Below are 12,818 nucleotides of genomic sequence, written 5' to 3' on the forward strand. Positions count from 1 at the left end.
GAGAAAAGCGTTGGGGGTGGCCATGGGACTCGACTTCATCCCACATTGGATTCTCCCTTTAGAGTAGTAACCCAGTGGTCCAAGCCTAGCACACAGTCAATTACAGAGACTAGGAATCAAGAATAATTAAAAACTCCTCAAAATACGTCTTGCTCTCTCATACCTGCAGATCCTCTACCTTACACCCTTCATCTGGCAGTTGGTGCTCTGCCTTCCAACCTCCGCTCAAGCACCGGTAGCTCCAGGAAGTTTGGCCTGCCTCCTCCAGTCTCACCAGCCTGGGGTGGGTGCCCCTTCATGGCTCCTGTAACACCTCCTGCCCACCTCCTGTTAGAGAGGGCGGAGGTATCTCTTCCCCTGAAACAGTGGATCACAGCTTTGAGTGTATTGAATTCAAAGGGCTTAAGTTTTAGTCTTGGCCAGTAGAGGCTTCTGGCTGTTCCTCCTCTGTTCTCTTTTACTATCTCCCCCTGCATGGAATGAAGCTGCTATCCTGATTGATTCTTGAGACCACATTGCACTGTGGGCAGGGATTTTTTTTTTTTTTTTTTTTGGGCGGTACGCGGTCCTCTCACTGTTGTGGCCTCTCCCGTTGCGGAGCACAGGCTCCGGACGCGCAGGCTCAGCGGCCATGGCTCACGGGCCCAGCCGCTCCGCGGCATGTGGGATCTTCCCGGACCAGGGCACGAACCCGTGTCCCCTGCATTGGCAGGCGGGCTCTCAACCACTGCGCCACCAGGGAAGCCCAATGGGCAGGGATATTGTCCAGAAGGTAACACGCATTCACGAGTGTCCCTTCTCTTCCCCCCTCTGCTGCTGGACGTGGCAGGCTGCCTCTTCCTGTCTGTGTGCTGTGGATTTGTGAGACTGCCACACACCTCACTATTCCTGCCGCTCCCCACCAGGGTGCTGAGGTTTGGTATGGGGGCTGGGCTACCCTACAGGTTCAGGTCTCAGCCAGGTGCTCTGATTCAGCTTAGGGCAGCCCTGTCTTTGGCTTCATTGGATACTTGCCCATCTGGTACTTTGTTCTCCATTTGCCAATTGATTGTTAAATCTATAGCTCCTTTGTCAGGAAACTGCAAAGGGAGGCATGATGAGTGGAAAAGAGGCCCCTAACATCCCCAAACTCTAACACTCCCATCTCTGTACTTCCAACGATGCACTAATTATCTGTCTCCCTCATTGGAGGGCAAATTCCCGGAGAAACTATTACTGATCTTTGTATGCCCAGTGCTTAGTGCAACGTCCAACAGGTATTAGGTGCTCGAAAATGCTAAGTGTGTGAATGGATGAATGGATGAGTGAGTTTGGCCATTCTTGGACCTGCTTCACTGATCCAACCCTGGCCACTCTGCAAGCTGGTCCACCTCTGTGTTGAGCTCAGCAGGTCACCTCACCCAGAATGTCCTCAATCCCAGCTCAACATTCATGGTCTCTCTGAAGACTTTTCTAGCTAATTCTACCCACACTCATTTCCATTTCTAAATGCCTTTTGTACGGTTTAGTACTTTGTTATTCTCTAATTTGTTTTAAGTGTGCCACGATTAGGTTGTTGACAAGGTCATATATGACCTGGTCTTGACTTACTTCTTCCACGAGACATCATCGGGCAGGGTAAAGTCTGAAATTAGAGCAGCTGCTGTCAAATCCCCCTAACCTGAATGCAGTGGGGAAAGTCACTTACTTTCCCTGGGCCTCAGCTTCCTCACTTGTGAAAATGGGGGGAATAATCCTCTGCTTGAATGTGTCATGAGCACTGAAAGGATCAAAATAAAAACACAATGGCACCTACAAAAACACATACACAATTTATACCTCTTAGAATGTTGAATAAAGCTAGGATCAGAGGAGAGCTTCATAAATTCTCATACACTTACTTGATAATGACTATGTTGCTCACAGGCATTTCATTAATGAAGGTTGAATTATTCTTACTGTAACTCTCGCAAGGATTATTATTATTATTTGCAATGATATATGGGTGGTATGGTGCCTTTAAACTCATTCCAAGAAGGGATATCAGGCTGAAAATGTTTCAGAAGTACTACTAGGGAATCTCCTGGAATGCAGTTGTGCGATTTTTTTTTTTTATACCATTATTGTATTTCTTAAAGTGAATTTCTGTTTCTCAGGGATGTCTTAGTCCACTCGGGCTGCTATCACAAATTACCATAAACTGAGTGGCTTAAAAAACCACACAGATTTATTGCTCACAGTTCTGGAGGTTGGAAAGCCCAAGATCAAGCACCAGCAGATTTGTTGTCTGGTGAGAGCTTGCTTCCTGGTTCATAGCCAGCATCGTCCTGCTATGTCCTCATATGATGAAAGGGATGAGGGACCTCTTTGGTTCCTTTCATAAGGGCACTGGGGAAACATTAGAATGCTTTGTGAACAAAGAATATTTTGTATACCATACAATTCCCTAAGTCATGGTGTGTACAGGGTTTTCGTAAGCAGTTTTAAGACATCACATAAAAATATTTGTGCATATTTTTTACGGTGTGGTTCAAAGTACAAATATAGGATGAGGCCCATTTTCTTTGATTTAGAAATTACACATAAGAATCTAATACTAAGCCTATGCAAATAAGTACATGGAGGGAGTATAATAAGTGAAGGAGAGGGGAAGTTTAATAACCTTTAGCTAAATTAATTATCATACCCCATGTTGTGTGAAAAGATAATCATCCTACTCAGTGTGTTTCTGTTTAGGACTCAAATTCTAAGAGTGGTGGCCTAAGTAAATGTGTAAATCTGAGCTGTCTGATATGGTAGCCACTGGAAACACGTGGCTATTTAAGATACACTAAAATGTAAAACTCTGCTCCTTATTTGCACTCGCTACATTCAAGTGCTCAAAAGCCACATGTACCTAGTGACTACTGTATTCAACAGAGGACATACAGGACATTTTGCAGAAAGTTCCTTCAGACATCAGTCCTTTCTGCTGACAGCATAGGCTAACAAGGTTAGCAAGAATTCCATATGAATGGGGGAAAAAGTTCAGCAAATTGTTAGAAATTAGCATTGCCCTGCTCTGTGTTTCCAAATATGTCTGTTGTTCACACACACCCACACACACACTCCCCACAGCTGAGTCTTGGTCGTCATAAATAATATCTTTATATCTTCCATAGGCACTGTTTTAATATTGGTGAAACAAACCTTGAATCTGCTACTTGAGGGAGATTGTGGTTTAATGAATAACTTCAAATAATTCTTACTACTGCAACAGCAGATTCTGCATTGAGGAGCATACACTTTTGAATGCGTGGTACTTTATTTAAACGCACATATATACAATGTCGACAAAAGGAAATTCTGCAGAGGTGAGCAAAGGGGCTGCATGCATTGGGAGGACCGGCAGACTCTAGTTTTACAGGATGAAATAGGGGTTGAAAAACAGGCAAAGACCGGAGAGCAAGTTTCATTTCCCATCACCACATAGAAGGGTCTTCCAGCCTGTCAAACACAAGAAGCAAAGCACGTAAGAGAAGCTTCCCAACTTCCTGGGAGCCTTGCAAGAGTGAGACATTCAGTTCTGAACTGAAAGATGATCAGAAGCTGTTGAAAAGTCTGCTGTTGACATTCTAAATAGGAGGCCATGTAGACTATCAGAGCGGGAGACAGTGGCATAATGTACAGAGACCCAGCTGAGTAGCTTTCACTCATGTTACCGAGAGTCTCGGGCAAATCTCAGAGGGAGTATTTAAAAGGCTCTGTATTTATCAAAGAAGCCAAAGAACCCTGCAATATTTCTGAAGATCACAACTACAGGAATCACATGAAACTGTAAAAAAAACTTACTGTTATTCAACTCTGAATGTGCTTCCTGTATTTTCCTGCAAGGCTTTTTATGTAGTAAGGTGCTATTTATTAGACTATAAAGAACCCTTTTAAATAAAATAGCATTCACAGGCAACTTCAAGGCTGTCAAGTTTTGTCTCCTTCTAAGTACACATGATTGAGCCTGTCAATCAGAATACGATTAACTCTATTTCATGCACCAACCGTGTGAGGCTTGGCCACAAAACAAAGAGCAGAAGCAAGACAGTAAGTCGGTCTGGACGATTATATATTTCTAACCCTAAGTAGATAGAGCATAGCCTAAACTTTTTACGGTGGCAAACATCATATGCCTATCAATGAAACATTAAGAAGTATGTATTGCTTAGTATGAGATTTCCACCTGCTTCCCTTGCATTTGATGTTCAAGTCTTGGCTGCTACCGCCAGGGACAAGAGCACTGGAGTTTTATTTCAGTCCAAATTGGTGCTTCCTTCAGAGAGAACAAACCTGACAACTCTACACGTGCACCTTCACCCTGGCTGGCCATTTCACAAGAGAACAGAGGGAGGGTGGGAGGGGAGGCGGGCGGCTCAGAGGGTCATCGGCTCATCCTCTGGGGAGAACCCAATGAAGAGTGACAACCAGTCACACGTGCTGAGCAAGTGTTCTAGTGACCTCTCCTGGGGAACTTGGTTCTTGATTTTGTAGAGCTCTGGGTTTAAGGCGGACTAGCTAGCACAGAACTGGATAAACCATATGCCATGTGATCTTACTGGTGGGTAGGGGCAGGGGGCCTGGGACAGGAGAGTCAGTTATGGAAACGGAGGAGGAGCAGGCATCTTTTCACTCACAGTCTCCTCTCAGGAGGACCCCAGCCCAATGTCTGACACCTAGATATCAGAGGGCACCCTTCCTAAGGCAGGTCCACACTCCAAGAAAGCCCCAAGGCTCCAGACAAGCCCTAAGAATAATGTCATTCTTGTTCATTCATTGAATGTGATAAATTATGATGTGACATCAGTTGAACTAAAACATGTCAAAAAGTAAGCAGGAGTACCCCTCGACTTATCTACAGCTTCGTGTAAAACCAGGAAGACTGGAGTGAGAACCAGAAGGGGCATTTCCTAGGATGTGGAGATCCTCCACCTAGGGTATAACAACTAAAGATGACCTCAGCCAAAGATGGAGAGTTGGTCATTTCAATGTAGAGATGGGCTGCTTACCCTATGCTTCCACAATCTAAGCCAGTGAGAAATTCTCTATAGAGTAATTTCTGAGATTAAAGTCACTCATATTTAAAATTTCAAAGGAGCATCAAATAATTTGAGCCAGAAAATATTACCCCACAGCAGTTTAGAGATTTGCAAATGAGTGTGTGAAGAGAAAGGTCCTCCCTGCTCTGTTCCCCACCCCTCTTTCTGTCCAAATCCTACCTGGTCTAGAAGACCCCATTCCAAACGCCTCCTCCCAGCAGCCCTCTCTGATTTCCCTCTCCTGGGTACCTGAACTCTGCAATAATGTCCCCACACAAGCGTTTACATACCTAGTTCTGGGAACGTTTTCCATGCTTTCTCTCATCAAGAGGTCTGAAATCAGTGTCTCAGGGCTAGATCGTTTTCCATATCTAAAAAAAAAAGCGGGGTCGGGGAGAGTAAAAGTCCTTTAAAGCAAGTTTGGAGGAACCATAAAAACCTTTAGGAAAAGAAAAGATTTGTGGTATTAAATATAAAAGTTATTTTCAGTTGATCATCTGCTAATGAGTAATCTAGGTGAATGAAACATACATGATATAGAAACATCATAAATATGATTTCAAATTATATATATATTTAAATTTTGCTTAAATACTTAATAGATAACTTAGCAGATTATATAACCCAACCAAAATTCCTAGTCAAATTCTTGCCTTTTTATATTATCACAAACAATACATATGTATAGTTTTATAACTAGGTGACACGAAGTATGATTTTAAATGTTTCCATAATTAGATAATTGGCTTACAGTTCTGATGATATACATCAGTTTAAATCAAAGAGACCAGATGATATTTCAGAAACAGGTCTATGAAAAACTCATCAGACTGAAGTTCTAGACTCACCTGTGTCTTTGAATCTCAGTTCTCCCATTTGTAAAAATAAAATCATAACTCCTGCTTAGATTAGAGTCTTGATGAATATCCAATGTAAGTCACAATGCTTTGAAAGTGACAGAGCGATACACAAGAATGCACATTACTGCTGTTGAAATGCACCCATTCTCACAGCTGCCAACAGATCCTGAGTCCATACTTATTTGGGGTGCCAAAAGCTAAAAGCCTCTCTCATGCTGTGATTTTAATCTGCCCTGAAAATATGAAGGAATCCTTCTGGTCCATGGAAATGTTCTTGGTCTCTTTTCTCCCACAGCAGGATATGGATAGGGTGATATATGAATTCAAGGTTATGTTCTCCTGCCAGGGTAGTATATGCTGCTGGCTCCAGGTAAGTGAGGACATTAGTCTGTCTGTCTGTCTCTCTCACTGCTAAAGGATCTGACAAGTCTACACCAAGTTGTATTTTTTGAGGAGTCTGTTTTTCCCTTTCTTAGAAAGGGCATTGGACATCAGCAGCTGCTTTTTTCCACAAGTGAAAAATAAGCCTGGCGTGGATTGATTAGCTAACAGATAAAACAGAGGAACAAAGCTGATGGAGGATATATGCTAACTGCCTATTGAGCACAGTTAAATCTAAATTCTGGGGAAAGATTTCCTATTATTGCTCCTTTGCTGGAACTCAAGGGATGCAAATACAAAGCCATCTCCCCGTCCCCATCATTTGTAAGATTTCCTCAAAGATTTTCTGGAGTTGTAGCATCAGGCTGCAGGCTGCTGCTTATATGTATTTATTCTGTCCATCAGTTGATTTTACTAATGCTAAAACTCTTGGGCAACCTTAACTCATTTATCCTCATCATACTTCAGTGAATTAAAGAACTGGAGAATATTTTCTCCTATTTACCATTAGAGAACCTAAGTCTGTAACAGCAGAATTTACACAGTCAGAAAGTGGTACCCAGAGCAGCACTGATGACTGTTCTTCCAGCTCTAATTAATTCTGGATTATCCTTCTTCTCCACAATGCTTTAACGTTCAAAGATAGCATCTCTAGGGAAAAGAATTTTAAACCTGACCGCATATTAGAATCACCTGGGGAGCTTTTAAAATCACTGTAAAGCCCAGCCCCGTACCCCACCCCCCACGGGGAGATTCTGATTTAATTCACAAGTTCATTAAATATACTGATGCTGCTGTTACAGCAGCATCAGTATATTTTAAAAGCTCCCAGGTGATAACAATGAGAGACCATGAGGGAGAAACTCTAGTCTAGGGCTGAGTTTCTCAGTCTTGGCACTGTATACATTTTGAGCGGGATAAGTCTTTGTTATCAGGGGCTGTCCTAGGCATTGTAGGATGTTTAGCAGCTTCCCTGGCCTCGACCCACTAGATGCCAGTAGCACCTTCCCACCCCACCACTATGACAAACGAAAATGTCTCCAGACATTGCCCAGTGTCTTGGGGAGCATAAAGTCAGCCCCAGTTGAGAATCACTGACCTAGGAGACTGTATAAATAAAATGTGGTAGATCAATGCTCTAGAATAAACGATGCCACCTATGGAAGCGATGAACCAGGAGTATATGGCTTTAGAACATGAACTGAGTAGAAGAGGGGAGGAAAGAGAATGATATCACAGTACCATTTATGCCAAATTAAAACGTATGTTCACAAATGTAATTTTCAAAAATACAAACATGTGTATGAGTGGATGTGTGCGGTGCGAAGATGATAAGAGCACAGAATGGAGGTGATGGGTGCAGATCATAAGCCTTTGAGTGTTTCTAAGATGGAACTTATATGAAGATGAGACAGAAAACTGCTTCAGGACCAACTCCTTCCCACCTAACCTGAATCTCATCCCTTTCCCTTATTTTCTCCTCATCAAGGGTGTTGAAGATCACATTGACTGCTGACAGTGGTGACAACATCCAAAGATCGATAGGAGGAGGGCTCCAATTTAATCATCACTAAAAAAGGGTTTTCATGAAATGTTCTTAGTTTCATGATCTGTAAAATGGAGATAGTTATACTCACTTCAAAGCTTTGAGGTAAAGACTGAAGAAAATAATGCCTAGGAAAACATGTTGAAATACTAAAGCTTTATACAATAGTAAAGGTTTACAGCAATCATCTCTGAAAAATAAGTTTTACTGTATGCTATAATTAACAGACTAAATAACTAATAAAGGCTTTCCTAGAAGAAAAAAAACAATTTGTAAAAGTTCTTTTCTCTGGTCTGTATGATAGCATAAGCAAGAATTTGAAGCAATTAACTTTCTGAAAAGTCTATTAAGATATAAGACATTTTTGCTTTTCACTAATGAAAATTATCTGACTTTAGGGACCATAAACCAATACTATTTAATTCTGGCACTTTCATGTATTTCTGATTCTATATATATTGGTACTTTACAAAAAGATTTTCAGGATGAAACAACTTTCTGATGAAACAGAAAAAATGTTAAAAATTAAGAAATATAAATTCTCCCCACTTTGGATCCTTTCCAACTATTCCCTGAATATAGTAAAACAACAAACAAAAAACAATATTTTACAAAACGTAATTTAAATATGTTAAATAACATTAATGCTTGTAAAGAGCTCATTGTTTTTAGCTTATTAAGGTCATTTGATCTCAGTAATTAAAATAAGATACTGAATGATTCAAAACTAAGATGAACCAATTTTGGAAGCAAATTTTAAATCCTATGGTATTTGTAAAATATTTTGGATTTGATTTTTTGCTTAAGATCTGATGTTGAGAGTAAAATATGGCCTTTCATCTTAGCTTTCTGGGGGTTCAGAATAAAGATGAATGACAATTTCTCAGATTACATGTAATCCCTGGATTCACCCTAGAGTGAGTACACCACTGTTAAGTTTCTCCTTAAAAAAGCACCAAGTGGGCATTTCCTTTTCAGAACTCACCTGCTATGAAATGGGTAAAGTCTCACCATGTTACATCAACTATTTTCTTGCTAAATATCTACTTATTAGGAGCAGGATTGTCAAGTGAGGGGCTGAGACTGCAATAAAACACTGTACAGAAGGGAAAAAAATAGTTCTATTTGTCTTTTCCTAAATACCGTCATTCACTTCGGTCTGGGCAGGTTGGAAAACCAGGCAATGTCTTTGGCGACTCAGCTGTTTCCTCCTTAGCTTGTGCTGTTGTTTTTCTAGATACCCCGCTCTCCCTTCTCCCTACAGCACCTCCCCGGCGCCCTCCTGACCCCTTTCACGGGGTACTTTCCTATTCAGGTTTGCAAACAGAACCCCCAACTGCTCTAAGAACAAAAAAGATAAGGGGGTGGGTGACAGGAGATGGCCAGCCACCCAGCCTGGGGAACCTGAGTTGGGGATCAGGATTTTGTAACTGTAGTTGCAGAGGGAATGTACTCAGTGCCCTGGTATTTACTGATAGCTGAGTATGTGCCCGATACTGTCCTACCCCGGGATACAAAGAAGAAAAAGAAAAGGTCCCTGTCTTCTGAAATCCCCACGATCTCCGGGTGTGCAAGCGGGTTGGTCCCGGAGTCGTCGCTCCCACGTAGCCCACGTACCTTTGCCTGGTGATGAGATTGATGTAGTGTCGCAGCGCCGAGTAGTATCTGGCCAAGTCCTCCGCCGGCGCGTCCTCTCCGGGGTTGTTGGGCTTGGAGGGGTACGCCTCGGCCAGAGCTCCCAGGCACACGAGCAGGGACAGGGCGAGGGTCAGTCCGGACAGCCCCAGTCGCTTGCTACCCAGCATCTGCGTACACCGAAGGGGCAGCGGAGGGGGCTTGGGGGATTCAGAGGATACACACTCCGCACCTCCTTCCTCTGGACCCCGCGCCCATCCCGCTGCTACCACCCCTACCCCACGTCCACCCGCAGTCCGCGCTCGACCCAGTCACGCCGAGGGAAGCGGAGCGTGGCGAGCACCACCCTGCGGATTTAGGTCCAGATCTGCTCTGGCCCGGCCCCGCTGCTCCGTCCGAAAATTCTGAGCAACTTTGGTCAAGTAGCAGAGCCGAAGATCCCGCGGTGAGAGGCGCAGAGTTGGGGGAGGCGCCGGCGCCAGTTTAAAACACTTTAAAAAACAGATTAGAAGTTCCTGCCGCTGCGTGGACTTATCCCTTTCCCACCCTCTTCCCCAAACCCCCTGTTAGAGGAAAGAAGTTTCTTCTTTTCTACTTTTGGTCTGCCCGGCCGCAGGAGCTCGACAGTGATGGCTGAGAGTACTTCAGGGTGGCAACTGGGGGGTGAGGGGTGGGGGGAGAACTGCTCCCGGGCCAGTCAGTCTCAGATCGGATCCCAAGGATCCCGAGAGGCGGCAGGGAGCGCATCTTCCAAGCTCCGGGGAATCCTCATTCTGGGAGCGCGCCTTGGGAAAACTCCCTCCAGGCGGCGACCCTCGAGGAAACCGCCAGCTGCTCTGGGATGCGGTCGTGTTCTCCCTCTTTATCCGCCTAAAGATAACCCAGAGGGGCGAGCCAGCCAGGAGGGTCGGGGAGAGGGCAGATGCACCATCAGAGGGGACAGGAAGGAGCAAGTGGAATTTAGCCGCCGAGAGCCCGGCGCGTAGGGGTTGGGGAGCGGGGCGCGACCCTCCCAGCGCCCCTGGGATCTGCAGAAGGTGAGACTGCGCCCCGGTCAAGTTCACAGGTGCCCGCACTCCCTTCGCTCCCGCCAAGCAAGCGGGTCGTGGCACTCACGGTGGCTGGCGGGCTGGCGAGCGGGCGTGACTGGGCCGCGAGTGCTGTGCAGTCCGGCTCGCCTCTCCGAGGGGTGAGAGCCGGCGGATGGGGTGTCCGGAGCAGGTCGCAACGGGCCTTTTATGGCGTTCCCTCGCCCCGGCAGGAGGGGCTTCGGGCAATCACGTTCGGTGACTCCCACCCCGCCGCTTCCCACCCCCGTTGGCGGGGGAGGGGGGAGGGGGCTAGGACCGCTGCCGCGCGAGATCGGCTCGGGGAGCCACCCACACCCGGACTCGCCCGCGCCAGGCCCTGCCGGGGGGAAGGCAGCACGCTCCGAGGGCGCTGGACCACGCCAAAGAAGTTCCTGCCCTCCCGCGTTGGCCAAACCTCGCTCTCCTTCACGCCCCACCTATTCCTGCCAGAGATAGGAGCAGCCCAGATCATCTTTGTCACCTGTCACCGTACCAACGAGCTGAGCGCCAGGGCTGGGGGTACCCGAATCCTCTACTTGGTGAAGCCTCTCCGGGATCCGTGCGGCAAGGGCGCGGACACTGCTCCAGCGCGCTTTCAGGGGTAGACTATTCGGTGCCCGGATATTCCTGCGCTTAAAGCAGGTCCGGGAGCCAGCCCGAAGTCCAGAGCTAGAGGGTCCCAACTCCCCGCTTCTCCCAGGGGCTGAGAACAGGTTTCTGTGGCTTCACCCCTTTACCCAGCTTGTTTTTCGTGGAGATCAGCCCTCCCCAAGAGCTCGCCCAAACGCTATGCGTTCGGGCGGTACCCGAAAGAGTGTAGCGACTGAAAACTCCTCAGAGGGGGGACACTTTCTGGGTTTGCTGAAAAAGAGCGGAGTCTGAAGCTCGGAGAGACCCCTTAAAGCGCGAACGCAAAATTTTGGTGCAAAGCGACCGGGTAGTTAAATTAACAGCATTTTCTCTTTTATCTGCTGGCCGTTGCATAGTCCCAAATATGTTCGATTAACGTTGATTGAGAATGCGGGCTCTGATCGAAATGAAACAGGTAAAAAAAACAATCACCATTAATTTGCACATCCCACTGAACCTGTAGAATGAATATGAAAGATGCATAAACTATTTTTACAGGATCAGAATTTCATGTAGTGGACTAGGTCTTGAAGTTCCCTGAATGAATGCTTCTAGAAGTCTGAATCTTTCTGAATAAAAGGCATGTTAGGGAATTAAAACCCTAAGTTACACGTTATTTTAATGCTAAAATGACAAGTGAGTCAAACTGACATTTTGTTTTTGTGCTGTTTTGACAGAGTTGAATTAAATATCAATTACTGTGCAGCAAGCAATCCTGAGTGTGTGTGTGTGTGTATGTGTGTGTGTCTCTGTGTTAGCAATTTTGAAGACCAACATCCCTTTCACTTGGGTGACTGCCTCTTTCCCCATCACCCCAACATATACCAGGAACACAATACGAGGCTCTCAGCTTTGCTCAGGGATGCTTATGTGAAAGAGCCTTTGGTAAAGTTAGAGCAAAACAATTTCTAACTCTGATTCCACTGTTGATAAGAAGAGGCACTTCTAGCAGCTGAACCGTTTTGTTTCAAAAATCGTGTATATGTTTATTCTTAGCAGCTTTGTTGAGATACGATTAAGATATACTAGGTTACAAATGTTTAGAATATTCCATTGGGTATATTCTTACACAAATAACATCACAGTGAAGTCATCACCACAATCAATTTCCTCATGTCCCTTTGTAATTCCTCCCTCCTGCTTCTCCCTACTCCCCTCCTACACTGATCTGCTTCCTGTCATTATAAATTTGTTTGCATTTACTGGAATTGTGTCATAATGCAATTCCATGGTATGTACTCTTTTGTCTGCCTTCTTTCTCAGTATTATTATTTTCAGATCCACCTATGTCATTGCATGTATCAATAATTCATTTTTTAATTACTCAGTAGTATTTCATTATATGGATATATTTTAAACTTAAAAATCTATTCAACTGTTCATGGACTTTGGGTTGTTTCCAGTTTGGACTATTACAAATAAATTTTCTATAAACATGTTACAAATCTTTGTATGGACATATGCTTTTATTTCTCTTGCGGAAATACTTAGGGGCAGAATGGATAGGTCGTATGGTAGGTGTATGTTGTCCCACAGTTCACTGATGGTCTGTTTTTATATGTTTTGTTCTTTTTTCCTGTGTGTGTTTTATTGGATACTTTCTATTGCTATGTCTTCACGTTGACTAATCTTTTCCTCTGCAATGTCTAAT

General features: G+C 44.7%; 1 protein-coding gene across 3 annotated transcripts; it reads right to left on the reverse strand.

Annotated features, from left to right (window-relative positions):
- Window positions 1-559: 559 nt before the first annotated feature.
- NPY (neuropeptide Y) lies at window positions 560-11,234 on the reverse strand. Of its 3 annotated transcripts, XR_007479193.1 has the most exons (5): window positions 10,584-11,234; window positions 9,450-9,637; window positions 5,336-5,416; window positions 2,218-2,367; window positions 560-1,759 (listed from the first exon to the last, which is right to left on the reverse strand). XR_007479193.1 is itself a non-coding variant. In XM_033420552.2 (4 exons), the coding sequence occupies exons 2-4, from the start codon at window positions 9,635-9,637 to the stop codon at window positions 2,310-2,312; spliced, it is 327 nt and encodes a 108-aa protein (XP_033276443.1). In that variant the 5' UTR covers window positions 10,584-11,233; the 3' UTR covers window positions 1,793-2,309. The 3 variants fall into 3 exon arrangements, 2 of the variants coding, with proteins under 2 accessions (XP_033276443.1, XP_004265685.1); XM_033420552.2 differs by lacking the exon at window positions 560-1,759 and having other exon boundaries at window positions 1,793-2,367; window positions 10,584-11,233; XM_004265637.3 differs by lacking the exons at window positions 560-1,759; window positions 2,218-2,367 and adding an exon at window positions 3,265-3,465 and having other exon boundaries at window positions 10,584-11,212.
- Window positions 11,235-12,818: the final 1,584 nt, after the last annotated feature.

This window comes from Orcinus orca, chromosome 9 (assembly GCF_937001465.1).
Source record: "Orcinus orca chromosome 9, mOrcOrc1.1, whole genome shotgun sequence".
Classification (NCBI taxonomy): Eukaryota; Metazoa; Chordata; class Mammalia; order Artiodactyla; family Delphinidae; genus Orcinus; species Orcinus orca.

Excerpts from the sequence above, each read along its gene's own strand:
- NPY (XM_033420552.2), bottom strand. The coding sequence starts at position 9,637 with ATGCTGGGTAGCAAGCGACTGGGGCTGTCCGGACTGACCCTCGCCCTG. Across the intron at positions 5,417-9,449 it reads AATCTCATCACCAGGCAAAG|ATATGGAAAACGATCTAGCC; the intron begins GTACGTGGGCTA and ends TTTTTTTTTTAG. Across the intron at positions 2,368-5,335 it reads GAAAACGTTCCCAGAACTAG|TGCCCTTATGAAAGGAACCA; the intron begins GTATGTAAACGC and ends ATGTTTCCCCAG.